At 44.9% G+C, this 22,783-nt stretch overlaps 1 protein-coding gene across 1 annotated transcript in view; it reads right to left on the bottom strand.

The window, feature by feature from the left end:
- The window catches only part of LOC144789119 (membrane-spanning 4-domains subfamily A member 4A-like), a 315,859-nt gene that overhangs the window by 135,767 nt on the left and 157,309 nt on the right, over positions 1–22,783 (bottom strand). Inside the window, exon 5 of the mRNA XM_078665351.1 lies at positions 16,679–16,795. Within this exon, the coding sequence (XP_078521477.1) occupies positions 16,679–16,795 (117 nt within the window). The remainder of the gene's footprint in view (positions 1–16,678; positions 16,796–22,783) is intronic.

Below are 22,783 nucleotides of genomic sequence, written 5' to 3'. Positions count from 1 at the left end.
GGACCCCGTCTATGTCCTTAAACAACCTATGCATAAGTTTTTGGAAGACGGCCGCCGTCGATGCTAGTCCAAACGGCATCCTGCGGAATTGGTAGCACCCGAACGGGGTTATGAAGGACGTCAGCTTACGGCACGTGTGATGGAGAGCTATTTGGTGGTATGCTGATGCAAGGTCGATGGTGGAGAACCATTTCACGCCTTTGGTTTGGCCAGCATCTCATCAGTCCGCGGTAGTGGAAACTTTTCTACTACAATGTTTTTGTTCAGCTCTCTCAGGTCCACGCACAGGTGCACCTTGCCGTTGGGCTTCCTGGCCACCACCAGTGGGGCCAACCATTCCGCGCGTTCTATCGGCGCTATAATGCCATTTTCCTCCAGCCGTTGCAGTTCCAACTGTACTGTTTCTCTTATCGCCAACGGGATGTTTCTTATTTTGTCGCACACGGGTTTGGCGTCTGATTTGAGGTCTATTTTATGTGTAAATTTTGTCAGCTTTCCAATTGTGCCTCCAAACACAGTGGGGAACTCCGCCTTCCATTTGGTGTCATCTGGCTGCCTTTCTGGGCCTGTCATCAGGACTTGCGTGACGCCACCCAGGTTTAGTTGTATGCCTAGCTCGCCCTGGTCAACCCATCCTAGGACAGAGGGTCCTTTCTCCGCTACATATAGCTTGCCGTCTGCCTTCCGGCCCTTGAACTCAAATTGCAGGACTCTGTACCCCACCATGAGGATTGGCTCACCCGTGAATGTGACTGGTCGGATATCTGGAGGTATCAGGTGTGGCCCTAGATGCTGTCTGAAGAGTTCGTCCCACACCTTACGTTGTACTATGGTGTACGGGGACCCTGAGTCAGCCCCCACTTTTATTTGCACTCCTCCTATAGTCAGATCGCATTGTGGTTTTTTCAAACGGGTGCAGTCGATACCTAGTATGTGCTCTTCTATGCAAAGGACATTATCCTCTTCGTCCTCCTCTTCTCCATCCTTGTCAGAGTCCTGTGCGACATACTTGACCGCGGGTCGTCTCTGTTTCCGGCGACACACTTTCTCGTAATGCCCCACGATTCCACAGAACATACACTTGGCCCGGAACGCTGGGCATCGTTTGTCCTGGCTAGCGTGAGATTGACTCCCACACCTGTAGCATGAGTTCTTGTCTCCATTTGTGGATTTCTTCATGGGGTGTTGCCTGGGAACATACCTAGTAGGCATCTTATAGTTCCCTGCCTCTCCTTTGCCCCTGTCAGGAAGTTCTGCATCCGTGACTTTGTTGACCATGGGTCTCCTGTTTTGCGGCCTCTGCGCATCTTTTTGATAGTTCTGCCTCCTTTACCATTGCTATGACTTCTTTCAAGGACGCATCTCCATTGACCCATAGCTTGTTCTGGATTGAGGAGTTCGTGGTGTGCATGACAATCTGGTCTTTGATGAACTCGTTATGTAACGCGCCGAACTTGCAGGTGACCGCCAGTTTCTTTAGTGCAGCCACATAATCATCTATGGACTCTCCTGCTTCCTGTTTTCTTTGTTGGAATTTGTACCTGTCTATGGACGTGCACACCACCGGTCTATAATGAGTGTCTAGGTCTTCAATCGCATGCTGGAAGACGTCGTCGTCGACGGCCTGCCGTGCTTTAGGCACTAGGTTTTGGAAGACCCTGATGCTTTCGGGGCCCAGGTTATGGAGTAGTATCCTCTTCTTTCTTTTGCTGGGAAACTCACCGCCACTTTCATCTTTGAGCGCTTTCAGGTAATTCATAAAGTATACCTTCCAATCGTCCCACTTCATTGAGGGTTCCCGGGGTCTGGGCAGGAAGGGGATTGGCGTTGCGAGCGAAGAAGCTTGGGCACTTATCTCCGCTCTACGTTCTTGGGGCTCTTCCGCCCCTCTGGGACTTCCTGGTGCACTGGATCCGTGCAGGCGTGTGGGGGTTCCCGTGGGGCACAGACTCTCCACCCACACTATGCTGTGCCTGCTCCGCCAGGGCCGCGGGGGAAGTGTTGCGTCGCCTATGTGAGATATGGTCGCTGCGCTAGGATGGTGGGCTAGGTCAGGAGCACGTGGTTGCGTCTTCCCTTTATGCCACACCCGGGCTGCAGTACGATGGTCGCTGTCCTGATGTTCGGCTCTTCTGTGGGTGGCCCTACGTTGTGCGACTCCGGGAGGTGGGTCTGTGCTCCACCCTGCCGTCTCGAGAACAGGCTGACTTGCTTCCCCTTTGTCCCGCCTGTGGGCTTCCCTCACCGGCCACTGGTGTTCTAGCGTGCCGGGGTGTGGGGACGTGGGTGCGGGCTCATTCTTCTGCCATGCTCTCTGCCGGATAACCATTTGCAGTGCCTGGAACTAGCTGCCTCGTGGTCCTATGCTGTCCTGGGTTGGCTGCCAAAGTGATCAGCAGTGGTGGTGGTCGTTTTTTGTCACCCTCGTCGCCAATTTGTAGTATATACACATATATATATGGACCGGAATAAGGGGCAACAGACTGTAGGCAGGTAAGTGCTTTTATTTAACTAACGAGCACGAGAGCGCCTGGAACCGCGTCTATCTCATTCGCGGGCTCCGTGCGTCTCCGCAAAATTGCGGCCGCGCTGTGCGCCGTTGCGTCACACCGCAACGACTAGAGCGCGACACTACAGGCACCAGCCTCACTGAGAGCTTTCCCAAGGGGAGCAGGGAAATCCAGGGCCAAATGTTGCCTGCAGTTCCCAGAGGCTGCTCTGCACGCCTTTTGCTCCGTTGCTGCCCCTCCAGCTCTGTGGGGGCGCCCACCAGAGAAGGGGGTAGGGTAGAGTCAGGCCTGCTATGCAGGCTTGTTTTTTATCTTCCCTGATTAAGACGAAACTGACAGAGGTGTTCAGATTACAGACAAGAAAGGGATGCAGAGATTAGTACATCCCTTTATTAGGTAGTCAAAAGTACTTTTTAAGCAGATGTGTTACGGTTCTCTTTTCTGAGCGAAGTCTTACGCCATCGCTACACCTTCCCTGTTGGCGAGCCTCAGACTAATCCATGATGGGTGCATACAAATATATGCAGGCGCTATGGAGGAAAAAAAGCAGTCGGACATCATGTGGTTCCTCCTTCATGTTCGCTGCCGGCAGTATCGCCAGCTGTCTGCTCTCCACCGGTTACCCCGTCCCACCTGCCCAGACAAAGCTCACAGGGCAGGTTACAAGGACACACAGGGTACGTGATTCAATGTTTGTTCCCATGTTCATGGAAAATATACTCTTTCTAGCCACCTTTCACTTTGTGTTAGAGCATTGAAGAGCTTTCATGTTGGTTTTCTTGGGATAGGTTAAAGCAAAGTTACACTGAATGACCAACAAAATGGTTTTACCGTAACCAATTTTCAGCTGCATAATCCAGGCCGAGGTGTGTTGTCAAAGTAATGAACGTGGGTACTGGGTTCACAAGGACTCAATGTTTTAATTTTCGTTCAAAAGAAATTATATACAACAGTAAGAACTACTTTTTAAACCCGGTGCTATTAGTGTGAAACTAGACGTATGATTTTGTGCACATTTATTAAACAGTAACATTCCCAATCTTCCTAGTTCATGTATTTATAAAGTTCATGTATTTATAAAGCGCACTGCTCACCCAGAGGGTCTCAAGGCGCTGGAGGGAGGGGTTTACTTTTTATCGAATAGCCATGTTTTCAATTCTTTTCTGAAGGAGATGTGATTCTGAGTAAGGCGGAGGTGGGTGGGGAGTGAGTTCCAGGTCTTGGCAGCCAGGAAGGAGAAGGATCTGCCGCCCATGGTGGTTTTTTGGATGCGCGGGACTGCGGCGAGGGCTTGATTGGATGATCTAAGATGGCGGGTGGGATAGTAGAAGGACAGTCGGGTGTTGAGGCATTCGGGTCCTAGATTATAAAGGGCCTTGTGTGCGTGGGTAAGAAGGCGGAAAGTAATTCTTTTGTTGACAGGAAGCCAGTGGAGTTTTTTTAAGTGACCGGTGATGTGCTCTTGGCGCGGGATGTCTAATATGAGTCTCGCTGATGCGTTTTGGATGCGCTGGAGTTTTTTCTGCAATTTTGTTGTAATTCCGGCGTAGAGTGTGTTGCCATAGTCCAGTCGACTTGTGACCAGTGCATGGGTGACAGTCTTTCTTGTTTCGAGGGGGATCCAGCGGAAGATCTTTTTGAGAATGCGAAGGACGTTGAAGCAGGAGGACGATACGGCGTTGACTTGTCTGGACATTGAGAGGGAGGAGTCTAGAATGACGCCAAGGTTACGTGCATGGTCTGTGGGTGTGGGCGCAGATCCCAAAGCGGAAGGCCACCAGGAGTCGTCCCAAGCTGAGGGGGAGGATCCTAGGATGAGCACCTCCGTCTTGTCTGAGTTGAGTTTTAAGCGGCTCTGTTTCATCCATTCGGCTACTTCTTTCATACCTTTGTGAAGGTTGTTTTTGGCGGTGTTGGGGTCTTTGGTGAGGGAGAGGATTAGCTGGGTGTCGTCGGCGTAGGAGATGATGTTGAGGTTGTGTTGACGTGCAATGGAGGCGAGGGGACTCATGTAGACGTTGAAGAGGGTGGGACTGAGTGAGGAGCCTTGAGGTACGCCGCAGATGACTTCGGTGGGCTCTGAGTAGAATGGGGGGAGTCGGACTCTCTGTGTTCTCCCGGCTAGGAATGAGATGATCCAGTCCAAGGCTTTTCCTTGTATGCCTATGTTGTTGAGGCGTTGTATGAGGGTGTTGTGACAGACAGTGTCGAAGGCGGCGGAGAGGTCGAGTAGAATGAGGGCCACTGTTTCACCGTTGTCCAGGAGTGCTCAGATGTCGTCGGTCACCGCAATGAGGGCGGTTTCGGTGCTGTGTTTGGCTCGAAAGCCGTTCTGTGAGGGATCCAGGGAGTTGTTGGATTCAAGGAAGGCTGCTAGTTGGCTATTGACGGCTTTCTCGATGACTTTGGCCGGGAAAGGGAGGAGGGAAATGGGTCGGTAGTTTTTCAGATCTGAGGGGTCTGCTGTTGGTTTTTTCAGAAGGGCGCTGAGTTCGGCGTGTTTCCATATTTCTGGAAAGGTGGCGGAGTCAAAGGAGCAGTTGATGACATCGCGGAGTTGGGGAGCGATGATGGAGTCAGCTTTGTTGAAGATGAAGTGGGGGCAGGGGTCAGAAGGTGATCCAGAGTGGATTGAGTTCATGAGGCGAATGGTGTCTTCAATGGTGATTGGGTTCCAGGAGTTGAGGTAGTTAGTTGGAGGGGTGGGATCTGAAGTGGGTGGGGTGAGTTGGTCATTGGGAGTATTCTTGAAGCTGTTGTGGATGTCGGCAATTTTGTTGTAGAAGAAGGAGGATAGCGCATCACAGAGGTCTTGGGAGTTAGTGATGTCGTTGGATGCTGCGGGAGGGTTGGTGAATTCTTTGACGATATTGAAGAGTTCCTTGTTGTTATGAGAATTGTTGTCGAGACGGTCCTTAAGTGCTGATTTCTTGGCGGATCGGATCAGTTGGTGGTGTTTGCGGGTGGCTGTCTTGAGGGAGGCCATGTTGTCTGAGGTTGGTTCTTTTCTCCAATTTTTCTCCAGGGTGCGGCATGTCTTCTTGGATTTTTTAAGGTCATCATTGAACCAGGGAGCTTTTTTGCTGGATGATTTCGACTGGTGTTTTTTCAGGGGTGCTAGTTCGTCCGCACTGTGGGTAATCCATTGCCTGAGGTTGGTGGCCGCTAGGTCTGGGTCCGTTGCCAGGGTGGGAGTGTTTTGGCTGAGTGATGTGAGGAGTTGTTCGGTGGTGATTTTGTTCCATTTTCTTCGGGGAATGGGTTGTAGACGGTTGTGGGTCTGGGTTGTTTTGTAGCTGAAGTGAACACAGCTATGATCCGTCCAGTGGAGGGCTGTAGTATGATCGAAGGAGATGTGCTTGCTGGAGGTGAAGATAGGGTCGAGCGTGTGTCCGGCTATGTGAGTGGGGGTGTCAACAAGTTGTTTGAGTCCGAGATTGGACAGGTTGTCCAGAAGGGTGGTGGTGTTGTTGTTGAGGATGTTGTCAAGGTGGTAGTTGAGGTCTCCTAGAAGAATGTAGTTCTCTGAGGCGAGGGCGTGCGGGGTGATGAAGTCAGTGATGTCGTCGCTGAATTGAGATCGGGTGCCTGGGGGTCTGTAAATGAGAGTTCCTCTAAGTGTGGTCCTGGGGTCGGTGTGGATCTGAAAGTGGAGGTGTTCGGCGGTTGCAAGATTGACGTCAGAGCTGGTTGTAATTTTGATGGTGTTTCTATGGACGATGGCGATGCCTCCTCCAGTTTTTTTATTGGTGCGGTCTTTTCGAATGATCTTGTAAGTGTCCGGTATGGCTATGGCGATGTCGGGGGCAGAAGATGCATTCATCCATGTTTCAGTAAGGAAGGCGATGTCAGGTGACGCAGTGTCGATTAGGTCCCAGAGTTCGGTTGCATGTCTGTGGATCGAGCGGGTGTTCAGTAGGATGCATTTCAAGTCGTTGGGTTCGGAGCAGTGTGTGGAGGAAGTGTGTTTGGTGAGGGTCCTGACGCAGTTGAACTTACAGGAGAGGCAGGAGAAGGGGCCGTGGGTACGTCCTGGGGTGGCTACACAGCAAAGTGGAGTGCGTCCGGCGTTGAGGGCGAGGAGTGTAGCGGTATCATAAGTTACTCTGGGGGGTTGGGAGCGGCATAGACCAGGGGGACGGGCGCTGGGCGCGGTCCAGGCGCGGACGGGCGTAGACGGGCTTACCTTTGGCGCACCTTCGGCGCGGCCGCAGCGCGTTGACGCTGCCAGTTGGGACATCAGTCTTAAATGGATAGTGGAGGGGGCAGAACATGGGAGGTCAGCTGGGAGGCGGTAGCGGGGCGGGTAGGCGGGGTCAGGGAAGCACAACACAAGATGGTGGTCGGGGCACCCAAAAACGAAACTTAGGCTGGGCTGATAACAGAGATGCAAAATAAAACAATTCCTCAGATGTATAGGAACAATTTAATAAAATGCAAATATGAGCGCTCAGACTGTCAATCCTGTTGGATACTTAGACTGAAATGGAAAACTGAGTAGCCAAAAACTGAGCCGCCAAAGCGCCCAAAGAATATGGACCCCTGGTATGCCAAGTGATGGAGAAGTCAGGGGCAGAACACATTTCAGTGTTTACAGTGACATTAGTTTTAGAAATACTTTGCAATTAAGGTACAGTAAAAATTAAGACCAGGGTACAGTCAATTGTTCGATGTTAATCGTAAACAAAATGTTCTTCCATATAGCTTTAACATTGGGGCTTTCTTTTGTCATTAAGCTCTCCACTTTAACAGTTAGACCGATGTTTATTTGACAATTAAGCCGCTCTCATAACTGTATAGAGTGCTGAACACTTAACACTTTGATGTGAGTGGAACCCGAGGGGGACTGAGGTACCCTACCGGAAAACAACCTTTACAATGCAGTCATTACATCATACTACCTTTACAACACAGTCATTACAACCAACATCCTTTACTTATAACGCAGCCATTTCTTCGCATTTTACAACGCATGTCATTACAACACATGTCACTACAATGCTTGCCTTTACAACGCAATATAAGGTAAGTAATGGGGAATAGTAATTTTTACCCCTACACTATTCCAACACTTACCCTACTGTTGCACACACTGGAATGGGGATAGTAATTTTTACACATTGACTATCCAACACTTACCCTACTGTTGCACTCACTGGAGTGGGAACAGTCATTTTTACCCCTACATTATCCAACAATTACCCTACCGTTGCCCTAAAAGTAATATGCGTTGTAATGGTATGCGATGTAATGGAATGCGTTGTAGATGTAGTTTCTAAAAATGCATTGTGATGGCATGCGATGTAAACTCATGCGTTGTAATGGATGTTGCGATGTAAAAACTGCATTGTAAAGGCATGCATTGTAAATGTTTGCATTGTGATGTCATACATTCTACCATACCTACTCGGAGTACATATTTTGATGTCAGATTGTTTTTTTTATGAATGGATCCCTCTCCGTTCAAACTATTGCCTGAGCAGTGCACATTGATGGTGACAATAGGTTGGTTGTGAAGCTCAACAGTGAGTTCTTGTTGGGGTTTACATGGAACCTCTGCTGTTTGTCTAGTTCCTCAATGTTGAAAGGTTGTGTATTACCTGGCTGGTTGTGCAGAAACTCCATTGTCCGCTACCTGTCTCTATGCGTAGGTCTGATTGACGTTGTGTCAGCTGTATTTGGCATGCTTATGAGGCTCCTGATCTCCTATTGGGAGCATCCCTTGGTGACCTTTTAATGTTAAGTCACATGTTTATTTTTGGCCAGTTTGCCTTAAGGGGGTGTGAGTTTTTCCCTCCAGTGTGAACTTGTTATTGGAAATTGTAAGTGAATTAATCAGTCCTGTGTGGCGGTCTATGTTGAAGAATACATATTAAATGTTGGTGCTAAAATGTAGAATTTATGAAAACGTTTCCTTCGTTAAATACCCATCTCTTCTTTAGGAAGGAGCTATTCATTAATCGGTTTTCTGCACATTGCAGGTAAGAATGGGTGCTGATTTACAGTAGAGGTAAAAGGTTTTCATGAATGGAGTATTGATTCAACAGTAAAGCTCACCAGAGACATTAGGAACGGTCATGGTGATGAAAGCCACATTTTATGAGTCTCTGTGAAATGTTTAATGTTTTTTTAAACACTACTGTGTTGAGCAATAGCTTCCATGTAAGCGAACATGTCATAGATTGTACTGCATTCTTTTGCATAGGAAAATGCATTTTGATATGTTTGAAAGCTTTTTTTTCCAGTCACGGCTGTTTTCCTTTGAAAGAAACCTACTTTTTCCATGAATTATTTGAGGTGTCACGACAATGCCCAGTTAATTACTCCTGTTCATAGACTCTGCTACTTAGGCCTTCGTTGCATTGCATGAGACCAATAATTTGTTACCGGCTCGATCAGTAGTTGAGCTCTGCTCAGTTACCCTGGATTGCTCATGTTTCCTCTGGATAGTTCAGTGACAAAAAACAACTGAAATCTCCTACATGAAACTGCGGGAGAGAGTCTGGAATTGCCAGGGAGATCTGAACCCTACGGGCCCGATTCACAGAATGAACTTAAGACTCAATCCTAAACTTACTACTATTTTGGTATTCACAGAATGCACTTACTACTTTTGGCATTCACAGAATGAACTTACTACTTTTGGTATTCACAGAAGTTAGGATTTCGTCTTAAGTTTGTCTTAAGACAGACTTAAGGCAGACTTAAGACAAAATCCTAACTTCTGTGAACACCAACCAAAAGTAGTAAGTTCATTCTGTGAATGCCAAAAGTAGTAAGTGCATTCTGTGAATACCAAAATAGTAGTAAGTTTAGGATTGAGTCCTAAATTCATTCTGTGAATCGGGCCCTACATTACTTAATTTAATTTTTTTATACTCTCCCCCATAATTCTCAAGTGATTCAAGAGGTACGCCCTGGACTAACAGGAACCCTGGTATTGTTACCACTGCGGGTGCTAAATTAACATTACTACATCCATGGACCTCTTGATGAGGCCTTTAGGGATTTTATAGTTCACCAGTGGTCGGTACATCAGCCATACACCACCAGTTGTATAACCTTTGAAATGTTTTAGCAAGAACCATAGCAGGCCTGAAATGGCTTCTCATTCATGTTAATTGACTGTCATCCTCTTCATCCCTTTTGCAATATTTCCCTACACACTTAGGATTTATATCCATCCCATAAATAAACCTAATTCACTAAATAAAACATTACATTGAGCTCGCATATTGTTTGTCAAGAATCAATGCTGTATTCCTAGTGCTCTCTATCCTTTTGAACATCATTTGTGTGTTTTCCGACAATGCCAATATTCTTAAACGTGTTGTGGAAATGCACATGGGTAAATACAAATGTCAATTGGGCCTTATTCTTTTACTGTATAACCATCCACTTACCGTTTGAATTGCTCGTAGGTGCATATCGAGGATTCGTTTTCAACACAGTAGGTCATTTTTAAATGGGCAGCACCTCCTCAGTATCAGCTCAACAGAGCTCCAACTGAGCATCACTCAGCCTCAGAGCAGCACCAGCACCTGAGCATTACTCAGCACCACCACAGCATCACTCGGCACCACCTAAGTACCACCTCAGCATCAGAGCAGCACCATATCAGCAACAGCACAGCACCAACTCAGCATCACTCATCACCAACTGAGTACCAGCTCAACACCATCACCTCTGCATCACTCAGCACCACCACAGATTCACTCAGCAGCAGCACAGCATCACTCAGTGCCACCTCAGCACCAGCACAGCATCTCCTCAAGATCACCACAGCACCACCTCAGTATCAGCACAGTGCCACCTCCTCATCAGTGCACCACCACCAATGCAAAACCAGCACAGCACCACCTCAACATCAGCACATCACCATCTCAGCATCTCCACAGCGCCATCTCCGCATCATTGCACCACAACCTGCACAGCCCCACCTCAGTATCACTCAGCATCTCCTGATCATCACCTCAGCATCAGCAAAGCACCATCTCACCTCAGCACAACATCGCCACCAGTGCAGCACCAGCACAGCACCACCGTAACATTAGCACAGCACCATATCTGCATCAGCACAGCACCATCAGCATCAGCGCAGCAGCACGTGCTCATCAGCGCACCCTCTCCAAAGCAACCCATTCGCAGTCCCAGCGCAGTTCCATCACCACACCAGCGCAGCCCAACCTCAGTAGCAATTCAGCACCAACGCAGCACCATCTCAGCACACTACAGATTCAGCACCACCTGAGCACCGGTGCAGTACCACCACCTCAACATCACTCAGCACCACCTAAGAATCATTCATCATCACCTGGGCATCACCTCTGCACCAGCACACCACCACCTGAGCATCATTCTGAATCTCCTCAGTCTGCCCTCAAAATCTGATATCTGTTGATTCTTCCCAGTGTCTGTATGCTGCTCATGTTGTGATTCATGTACTATTTCCCAACCTCCACCTTTCAGTTGCTTATGCCAGTCCAGCCCCCATAACAGAAAAAACCTGATAACAGACAATCATTATAGAAGGCAGGAAAAAGTTGCCAGCTTCCAAGTAAAAAAAAACTAGAAGACATTTTTTATGTTAATTCTGTTTTTAATTGGATCGTTGAATTGTACATAATGTCTTCTTGGTTATATATATATGGTAACAAACATGCTTATAGCACTTTTTAAAATCTAACCTTTCAAAATGCTGCACAGCAGTCACAATGCTCTACAACATAGCTTAAAGACATTGGCAAAGACTCTAGGACTTTCAGTGTAACTTCTAATTACTTTGTGCCTACAAGACCCAAAATAGTTAAGCAGCCATGACTACTTGTAGAAAAAAACAATTGCAAAAATGGGGATGCCCAGACGTGGGTCCCAGGCACTCCACACCACTTGGAGTCAAGCTAGCCGGGCTGAAGAGAGGTGTTACCTCGAAACCGGTCCGGTCCTCGGATGCTTGATTCCGGTCTGGGAAAGATATGGCTGTTGTAGTTCGGACTGGACTGTTCCCATGGGGCAACAGGGTCAGAGCTGATTTGCATAAAGCCATTATCTGACCCAGGGTGGTGTGGAGTGCAAAAAAACGATGGATTTGGGCCCAGATCTTTTGACTGGGGGAGTGTGTGACATTGATCCACATTCAGTCCATCACTTGTTGTTTTTTGCAATTGCCGCCCTAAGTGCGCTGGGGATGCCCAGACGTGGGTCCCAGGCACTCCACACCACTTGGAGTCAAGCTAGCCGGGCTGAAGAGAGGTGTTACCTCGAAACCGGTCCGGTCCTCGGATGCTTGATTCCGGTCTGGGAAAGATATGGCTGTTGTAGTTCGGACTGGACTGTTCCCATGGGGCAACAGGGTCAGAGCTGATTTGCATAAAGCCATTATCTGACCCAGGGTGGTGTGGAGTGCAAAAAAACGATGGATTTGGGCCCAGATCTTTTGACTGGGGGAGTGTGTGACATTGATCCACATTCAGTCCATCACTTGTTGTTTTTTGCTATGACTACTTGTAGGGCACACCAGACTTGTAACTATTGCAGGCCATGTATCTTCCTATGTGGGGATTACAACAGATTGAATTTCACTGCACAACTTCTTCAGTTGCTGGCTTTTGTTTTATGCTTCGCTTTCAGGTGTACAACAAATTGGTTCAATTAAAATGAACCAACATTACAGTACCCACAATACACTAATCTTTTAACTGAAAGAAAGTATTAATTACTCAGATGGCACCACCCGCCATCACATTTTTCTAAAACACCAGATGGTTTTGTAGAAAACCTTTATTTTCTCTTACCGTCCAAACTCAAAATCAAGACTCTCATGACAGAATAAATAAATGGTAAAATGCCTAAATAATGTAATACTGAAATTGTTGTTGCCAAATTGTCCACAATTACTTTTCATTTCTTACCATATTTGTCAAACCTGTGATGGAGCAAGGATTTGCACGTAACGCGACTTGCTTGTATTCAGTCCTCTCAACATAACGTTAATAAACTAACCAACATGTTTGTATTACTAATATAGCATTACACAACATCCGAGGAAAGCTTGCATATGTGCTTTTATTAACTATAATCCGCTTGCATTAAAATGGCTGCTGCTATGCGGGATTTTCTACTGCGCATGCGTCTGTCATACTCACGTGACATGACGTACTCTTTACTTTGGGGGGAAACTTTTGCTTCTGCGCACTAGAATTAAAATGGCTGATTTGTGTTACAGCATGCATGAAGCTTGCACTGCTGCTTTTGCTAAGCTGTTCGTTCTGCTTATCCTTAACGCAATAGTTAAAAATAAAGTAATGGGAATAGAGTAGAGATAAGTAGTATACAGTGCATTCTTTTATTCTGTGTTCTTAACTGTTTCTTTTCTATTCTTACATGTAAATCAATTTTGGGCCTGATGCCTGTCGCTGAACTCCATATTGAAACCTTCGAGCCTGCGCACTAGAGTCTAAAATCCATCGAGTCATGGCATTGAAAGAGTGCCAGGGACAGTCTTGACCAAGATGCGCCTGGGAACCTCACCTCCTGAACTTTACGAAGGAAACAGAATTCTAATATGAACTAAAATGTAACAAATAATAGAACATTCATTGTCGGGTGGAATAAAATATTCATGGGAAAATAAAAATTGATGGGCGGGAACGTTAATAGAATATTCAAAAGAAAAGTGTCATTTTGGTATGGTGTGATGACCTCTCCTCATTCCTTGTCCTATCAAAATTGGGGATCCTTATACTTGCAACATTGGGGGGTGGTACACTGACCTGGAAAATAGTATAACTAGGGTAGGCTTAGCTAGTTAATTTGTCCGACTTGTCCGAATAGCTGACCTGTCACTGACCCAACGCACTCAATAGGTGACCAAGAGCAGAGGGCTACGGAGCACTCTGTCAGAAGAATCGATAACCCAATCGGGGTTCTGGGAGCTGAAGTGCTGGCGAAGCGCTTTGTCGAAGAAATCGATAACCCAATCGGGGTTCTGGCTGTTAGCTGCAGAGAGGGAGTAGCGCAGGCGTTGCAACTTAACTGCGGGTGCCAGTCTAAAACTTTGGTGGTCCTGTTCTGATCCAATTCGACTTTACCTGTCCTGAGTCTGATCCGCACCTGCTAGCCTACTGGCGACTGTAACTTTCGGGGTTCTGTCCTTTAAACTGACCTGTGGCCAGGGTTAGTTCTTCACACCATTCTAGGTAAATATAAAATCCACGTGGGTTCGTCATTGATTTGTTCCCTCTCTTACCCTTCCTAATTGTTATATGTTTAATTTCTGCATGTTTGCATTTTGTGTTCCTTCTCTTTACCCTCCCTACTGTTAAAATTTGACATGTTCCCTTTTTACCCTCCCTTTTGTTAATTGCCTAAACATTTTGAATCGTATTTCATGTTCCTTTTCTTTACCCTTCCTATTACTAAATGAGTGAATTAAGCTTAATACATCTTTTGCATAGTTACATTTTCATTCTGATCTTCGTAATTGAAAGTCTTTTGGTGTTTAATCTTTGGATCATGACCATTTGAGAAACTTAGATAAAGAGTTAAAAACGTTCCAGAGTCTGTGGTTATTATATGAGTGCAATGTCAAATTTTGCTGCCTATTTTAAAAGCTAACTCCCCGATCCAATAGGTTTACAGGTACCAGCAACAAGGGTTGGTAAGTTAATGGAACAGGACCTAGTAGGGGAAATTATCTGGTAGTAAAGCTAAGGTTAGCTGATTAAATTATATGTTTATTGTATATGGGCCCAGGTGAGTATGGTAAAAATATAGTCAGGTGACCTGCGCGCTCTATCACCTGCAGCGTAATTTGGTCCTCCATGGACTGTATAATTCCAAAGGGCCGACTATAAACAAACCTTACATATGCAACCAACATACATCCAGTAACCTATATATGGACTTTCTTCAGCCATCCAACAGAAGAACGTACCCAAATAGAACACCAAACACTATTGTTTACAAACTCACAAGCTAAAAGGTCACATCAGACAACATGCTCCAGACAGAACCCCTTCACCGTAAAGCTCACAAAATAACATCAAAGCCATATAGCTAGAAAAGTGTTTCCAAATTAATGGCTTCTCATGCACCACACCAACACACACCTTCAAAACACACATTTAAGCATAACTTTACACACACACCTTACTCTAGCACCTAGCAAAGTACCTGTTATAGCACTATATTCACATACAATTTTTTTTTTCTTTCTGCAGTGCTGCATTCTCATTCGAAAAACATATTTTATATTCCTCAACTGGAAATAAAAAACTGATCTTTACTTAAAACTTCTGATGGTCACTTACCTTTCTCCCTTTCAGATGTCTTTCCTTTCCATTTGCCTACTCACACATGCCCCCTTCCTGTACCTCATCACGCTGCGTACTGGTCCACTTCTCGCCTCTCCCTCCCAACACTCCAGGTGCCCCTCCTACTTGTCCCTCTATCTCTCTCTCAGACTCTCTCACACCCCTCTCTCATGTACTTTGCCTCTCTCATATGGTTAACTTCATGTCTTCAAGCACAGTTTCTTTTCCGTATTTTTTAATGTTTCCCTTCCTCAAATCTATGCCATCATTATCATGTCCGTGTGTGGCTGCGCACACAGGTGCTGCCTTTGTATGCGTCTGTAGCCTCCCCTTCTTTCTCTCTTTCTCACACACTTTCTGCTCCTCTGTCTCAGGTTTATTCAACACTACCTAAACAAACCACCTATCTTCTCTCTGCTTCTTTTCTATCTATTCTGTTTAGCTCTCAGCCCATCTATTCACCATATCACATAATTCCCTCACACAAATGCATTATACACCACTCAATTCCATCCCACAGAATTCCACTACTAACAATTCTGATAGAATCCACAGAATTCCACTACACAACACATACATCCACTACACTCCAAACCAAAGTACTTAAGTAAAATACAATATTATTTACAATGCCAATAGCTCTAACTCTAAAAAATGCAAGACCTATTGCTTTGCAAATGCTTGTTTATTAGTGTAGGCTCACATCACTGTGGTTTTCTCAAGTGCATGATCGAACAGCTGCGATGCACACATTGTGGAATACGGCTTCATGAGCCATTTCATGACTGTCTCCATCAATTACCACTGTCTTTGTCATAGTCTACATAATTATGTGTCCCCATTCAGGATAAATGCTTGCTAATACTGCTTGTACAATCTATTCAATATTCAACATTCCTTGATGCTTAATCATCATTGAGATATACATGGGTTGTAAGAAAAGATGGTAATACTTTCAAATTGATGGAACTCATTTATGGTTCTCTGCTGAAAGACTAAGCATGCCATTTACCTTGTGCTTTACTGATAACACACAATTTTGGGATTTATAGTGTTAATAACTAGAGATACGTTACCAGCTATTTGTGATGTTAAATTTGATCCATGTGTCAAGTTGGTGATCTATAATGATGAAACTTTGCATGAAGTGTCTTAAACCAGAAAATACAAGTGAGTCTGTGATGGGTGAACACATATGTACTCACTTTAGTTGTGCAGACAGTCAGCCAACCCACTACCTCAGTGAAAGCTATGGCCTCTGCTTCCCTGGTAGCAGACTGCCCATCCAATGTAGAGATCTTCGGAATTCTGACTGAATTAGATTTTGAAGCCTTCAGTGGAACCCACAGTGCAGTATCTAAATTGTAGGTGAATGAATTTCCAAGCAGGCAACCTTGTTGTTGTGATCCTGAATAGTGTTTCTGTGTAGGAGTTGTTTTTTAAAACAAGCAATCCTTGACCCAATGTGGAGAGAGCCTTCTCACAACATGTTGAGGCAGCTGGTTTATTTCCTCAGCCCAGGACTGCCTTACAGTCCCAGGCATAAGCATTTAGGATAGTCATCCCGCACATAATACGTCCAGCTGTATGTCCCTATGCCCTGCAGCCCAGGGCCAGACAGGCCATCAGGTCAATGGTTTGCAACTACAGGCACAGCTGAGCTAGTTGCTGCAAACTCTCCTCTTCCCTCATATCTAAATGGGTTGGAAGAACTGCAAGTTTTTGCTGCTACTCCACACAAGTCTAGCTCTGAATGAACCTGCTTATCATTATAACAAGATGATGTACGAACAAACAAGCATAACAGAGCCCCAGTCACAATAGTAATATCTGACTTTGATATGGTTTACTTACACAAAATCCATATGGACAGCGACTGCTTGGATCAACGCCTAGATCGATTGAAGCAATAATGATTTCGATGCCAGCAAAGGAGGTGCTTACAATATTCATCCCCAAACTGCCTTTTACCTGCAATGAAAGGATGATTATTAGAATGGGAAGAATTGAGGTACCTCTATTAGGGAAGGGAAGCGTGTTGCATTGAGAAACCAAACATTCAACTTGTGAAAGACTTCAAGCACCCCCTGCAGCTATGTCACACCATAGTCTTCGGAACAGTTGACCATATTGAATTTATTTTAATACTAGGTTAACAAGAGCTTCGGGATAGAATTGCAGATTGGTTTGCCACCTTTCTGTTTGGTTGTACATTAGAATATCATGTTCAGAACTGTTGTCTGAGATACATATCATGTCTTAAGTATTGCTTATGAGAGAGCAGTTTTGAAAATAATAAGATAAAAATATAGTTTATAATAAATGTGCAGAATTAACATATAAGCGTTAATGAAAATAATGTGTTTACATGTATGAAAATGCAGTAAACAGTTATACTTACTCCTAATACGCCTCAAAAGGGTAAAGTAACCCTGCTTGAAGAACTGACTTGTCTAAACATAGTAAAACACGCATACATTGTTTAATTCTTTGACTTTCTGTGAACATGCTTTTTAAATAACTATTAGTTGCACAAATGTTTTCATATATTTCTACAGGATGTTTCTATTTGATTTGCACAAAGACCAAAGTTTTAGAATTGTAAAACGCATTATACCCGAGGGAGTCAAAGCAGAAGCTAATGAAGAGCCACTACCAGAGAGACGACCACAACTAGCATCACGGAAAGGAGAAAAGCCAGGGGCCTCATTTATGAGGCTGTGCGTCACTTTTACGCCGCAGGTGCGTCACTTTTTGTGACGCACCAGTGGCGTAAAAAATGCACCTTGTTGCGCCATATTTACAAAGTGACGCATCTAGGTAGATGCGTCACTTTGTAAACCCCTGCGCCACATTATACCTATGCCAGGTATAATGTATGCAAGGGGGGCGTATTGACGCAAGGAAGGGTCTTAGAAGTGACGCAGTGAAATCTATGAGATTTCACTGCGTCACTTTTAGGACACCGTTGCATCAAAATCTTGCGCCTGCCTCACAGCAGGCGTAAGACTGATGCAAGCCCTTTCACATGGGGCTTGCTCCATGTGAAAGGTCGCATTGCTGCAGTTGCGTCACTTTTGTGACACACTCCAGCAATGCGTCACTTTTGCGCTTACAGATACGTCAGAAATACTGACGTATCTGTAACGCCTTGCGACATGATGCGTCATACATTAAATATGAAGCATCAGGAATGTCACAAGGAGTGTGCACTGAGAAGTGACGCATCGCTGCTTTCACGCAGCGATGCGTCATTTCTCATAAATGAGGCCCCAGGTGTTCAGCTGCTTGCGGAAGGTGGCGTGGGAGGAAAGACTAGCAATATGGGGTGGAAGAATACTAAATTGGCAGCAGATCGCCTCCAGCCCCTGAACCTGGCTGTACTAAATCTCAGTATCTCCACCTTCCTGAGAGAGGAGGACCTTAGCTGTCTATGAGGGATGTACCAGTGGAGAGCTGTTTGCAGGTGCATCGGCCCTGATGGAAGAGAGCAGTATGAACTAGACAAAGAGCTTTGAAAATCACACGCTTCCTGACCAGCAGCCAATGCAGAGAGTGAATGCCCTCTCTGACTGACAAGCATTTGGAAATACCCAGGACAAGCCGAGCAGCCGCATTTTGGATAGTCTGAAGTTAAGTACAGAGAATTGCAATGGTCAATGCGAGATAATGTAAAAACAAGAGCTCACAGTCTTTTTAGCCACAATGTTAAAGGAAAGAGAGCTATAAATGGTTGCCCCTGTAACAGGTAATGGGTGGCAAGACTCTGGACACCGCAATTCAGGCCATACCAACATTTGCTGTCCCAAAATTAAGATTAATGTCTTATCGGCATTCAATTTAAGCCAATTCTCTTTCATCCAGTTATTAATGTTGATCATACAGGGGCCTATTTACAATGCCCTTGCCCACGTTTGCGTCATTTTTAACATGGGAAAAGTGACGCAAAAGTGGCGAAGGGGCTTGTCAATCTGCCCCACAGTGTTTAAACCTCTCAGCAACTTTCGGAATATCATTGGACAGTGTGTCATCCAGATATGAAAGCACACTGAGGCCAAAAAACCTAATCAACTTGTCCAAAGGGGCAAAATACAAGTAGAACAGCATCGGTCCAAGAGAGGTACCTCACAGGGTAGCTGGAAAGGGTTTGCCCTAAAATCACCACAAATCACAATGTGAGATCTGTTACCGAGAAAGGACTCCAACAGGGTCAGAGCGGTGTCCCTCAACCCTGCCTGGCGAATCTGTAAACAAAGGGGGCGGGGCACTGTGTCAAGCGCCACAAAAAAAGGTCCAGCAGCACCAAAATGGCAGCTCCTCTGTGATCAACTCGGCAACAAATGAGATCAGTTGCTACCAACAGTGCAGATTCCATATTATGGCCACTGCGAAACCCGTTCTGTCAAGGATCCAGAAGGTCCTGGGATGCCATATATGCTACCAGTTTCTGACTAATACGTTTTTCCAATATCTTGACTAGTGCAGGTCGAATAGAGATATGGCGTTCGTTACCGAGATCTTCAGGATCACCGTAGGGTTGATTTTTAAGAGGGACCACTATATGCTCTTTCCAGGATTGAGGGTAAACACCTGTTTAAATAATTTAATTGTAGAATTTCTCAAGAAAGAAAGCGATCTGGGAGGGCGCAGATCTTCCGGAGAGCCAGATCTTAAATGTAGAGGAAGTGCATGTCATTTAATGGAGTAATGAAGAGTGCATAAATAAAGGTGCAGCATTGAAAAATGAGCTTTTTATCCTACTTGTTTTTCCAATGAATGCCGGATATAAAATGTTTTTTTTCTTTTTTTCAATTCAAATTCTTTGATTTCTACATAGATCACTGTTAGCTAATGTACAAACTTGATATTTTAGAAGGTTAAAAGTATTGTTTAATACATTGGATAGTAGACCAGAAAAAGAACCACATGAACTTATAATCGCTACAATTTAGTTGCAAACTTAACATTGCTGTCTGTGAACTATTATATTTCAGTGAGAAGATGAGGAGTATCGCATTCCTAGGAGAGCATCAAACGCTGGTTGGCTGATGGGGAATGGGAGGAGCAACTTGTTGTAAAGCTTCAGAATGTGATGTATATGTTAGTCTGTGTTCCTACAGTAGGTTGTTACATGTTTTCTAGATCCATGTGAAGTTCTGCTTCAATATATTTCTGTTCTATATGAAGTGACTTAAATGTTGAAGGTTTTTGCTTTTCTCGTACTCTCTCAGACTAGGACTCTATATGGGTTCTGCTGACTCCTTTCTCCCATATTCTCCTGTATTCTTAGAATCGAATAGGGATTTTTTGCTTCATAAAATGAGCTTAATGCATTTTTAATCAATTGTTAATATTGAAAAATACGATGTCGATGTACATAATGATATATGTACGTATAAAAAACGAATGTGCATCTCTGTCATTGAATTCACTCGATATGACCTACTCCTCAATCCTGAGTCAGAAATATATGGTCAGGCAGGCCCTGCGACCTAGGCCCTAAGCAACTTTGACAGATCAAGAGTGACCTGAAAAACCCATATAGATTCCACAGACAGGCAGCAACACCACAATGGTCTCAGGAGATTAGCCCCAATAAAACATGTTTGGCCAAAGGGGCACGCGTTTCCAAATACATCATAAAGTCAGATGCCACACTAAGTTTCGAACAGAGCCAGTCAGAGCACAACATGTTCATTTCACGCAGTGACCACGTGCTCCCCATGCAGGACATCTGGGCACCTACCCACTGGCCCTGCATTGTGTCCACGCAAGGTTGAGGCCCACCTGCACCATTTATCAAGCTGCAAGATTCATCACCCCCTGACTAGGCCCAGATTTCTTCCTCCCTAGGAACTGCATAAATCGTTTTACTACACTTTATGTAATGTATAAAATGATGCCCGAAACTAATGTGCTTTGAGACAGTCTTCAAACCCCTACTCTCTTGCCTGATCTCCAGGCCAATGCATTAAATGAAACCAACTTTTCTTGTTTTGCCAAACCCCTCTTCTGTTTCATTTTTTCAAGGTAAATTCATATTCGAGCAACACAATGTATTGCTTCTTGATTGATTATTGACTTCTAATTAGATTCTAATGACTAAACCTGATAACTTTTTCTTGTGCTCTAATAAAGATGATTTACTTAAACATTTTGATTAATAAAACACTTTAACTCCTACCAGCATCTCTTTCTTGGCTGAAAATAGACTAATGATTGTGATTATTATTTATGTGATGTTCAGCTCTCCTCTTGCTGGTGAACCATGAATTGTATTCCCTCTAATTTCCTGCTACAACACTAACTGAAATATTTTCTTATTGGGTGTTTTTTATTATTAACTCCAATGCAACAATATTTTTGTAAATAATATTTAGAGTACTATAGGGGTCCTCACTCATGCTGAGAGGGGAGCAACGGCTCACATGGAAGAATTGGTTCAGTGGTGTACTTGAGGTGAGATTGCACTAGCAGGTTTGTGAAAATCTAGTGGGTGCTGGTAAGATTTTTCTGAACTGGTCATCAACAACACCAACACCTTCATGCAATGATTAATAGGTTGGAGGATGTTATGTCTGCGTTACTGCACCAACAATGATACTGGTATAAATTATGTTGCATTGCACTCATGCAGAGACTGTGCCTCATGTGTGTTAAGATCCTAAGTGACATCATCTAAAGATATGACCACTGCCCCCTGACTTAGGAGATATGCTCTGCTTGCATCTTCTAACTGTCCGTTGTTGAAGCGTGGTTCTTGAACTTGTCCTTTAATGTGCTTACTGTTTGATAGAAAATTAAATAAATACAGTAAAAAACAATGTTTGTGCCAGACAATATTCAAGCCGCACAGCCACACAAATTTCCAACGGTCATGATATGCGTAACCCAGGTGTAATGTTCATTTTCTATGTTACTGTACACATTGTATAATCTGGGTTTTAAATTATGTATAATTGATAAATCTCGTTTTTGTGTTAACAGGGTATTTGTAGTGTCCAGGTTCTGCACATTGGGTTTGGATAGAGTATTTTTTCTATGGCAACGGTAGGAATGAGCCGGGGGTCACATGTTCAGTTTCACGTGATAGATTGTTTTAAAAGGGATCAGGTGCACTTGGAGTTTAAGGAGGGGTTAAATACAAATGAACTTTCCTTAAGGGAGATAGGGAGAGGTGAGGCGCCACGGCCAGGGCGACTGATGCTGGAATCTGGGGATCATGGTTCGATCCCCTGCACCGGCGGCAGATTAGCCCAGCACCATGTGACTCTGGGCAATAGCTTTCTTAATCTTCCCGATGGCATCCAGCACCTGGAGACCCTCACGGGTGATTGTTTGCGCTTTACAAATGTGGATTATTACTATTGTTATTATTAAGCACATTTTCGGTTTTCAGTTGATTAAATCATGCTGTGGGAACGGTGCTGAGACATAGAAGTCATGGAATTAATTAATTGTTGAAAAACCAAAGGGGATGATGGACGGAGCGTTGACAATACAAACACTCACCCCCAGTCAACTGATCTGGGTTTAATCCATCACCGTTCTTTAGCTCACTCCGCCACCCCAGTTCAGACATGGCCATATGCAAATCAGTCTGACCCTGTGCCTCATGGGAACAATCCAGCCCGAACTGCCAAGCCATGTCTTCCCTGGACCGGAATCAAGCTTCCCAGGACCGGTTTCTGGGATTACAGCCGTCTTCAGCCGGGCTTGCTTGAATCCAGTGGCAAAGTGAGCAAGGGACTCACGTCTGAGCATACCCTGCCAACTTAGGGCGAACAAAGAAAAACCAAAGAAGATGATGGACAGAGCGTTGACAATACAAATACTCACCCCCAGTCAACTGATCTGGGTTTAATCCATCACCGTTCTTTAGCTCACTCCGCCACCCCAGTTCAGACATGGCCATATGCAAATCAGTCTGACCCTGTGCCTCATGGGAACAGTGCAGCC

The sequence above is a fragment of the Lissotriton helveticus genome, chromosome 1_1 (assembly GCF_964261635.1).
Source record: "Lissotriton helveticus chromosome 1_1, aLisHel1.1, whole genome shotgun sequence".
Taxonomy (NCBI): Eukaryota; Metazoa; Chordata; class Amphibia; order Caudata; family Salamandridae; genus Lissotriton; species Lissotriton helveticus.
This window is presented reverse-complemented; position numbering and strand designations above follow the sequence as displayed.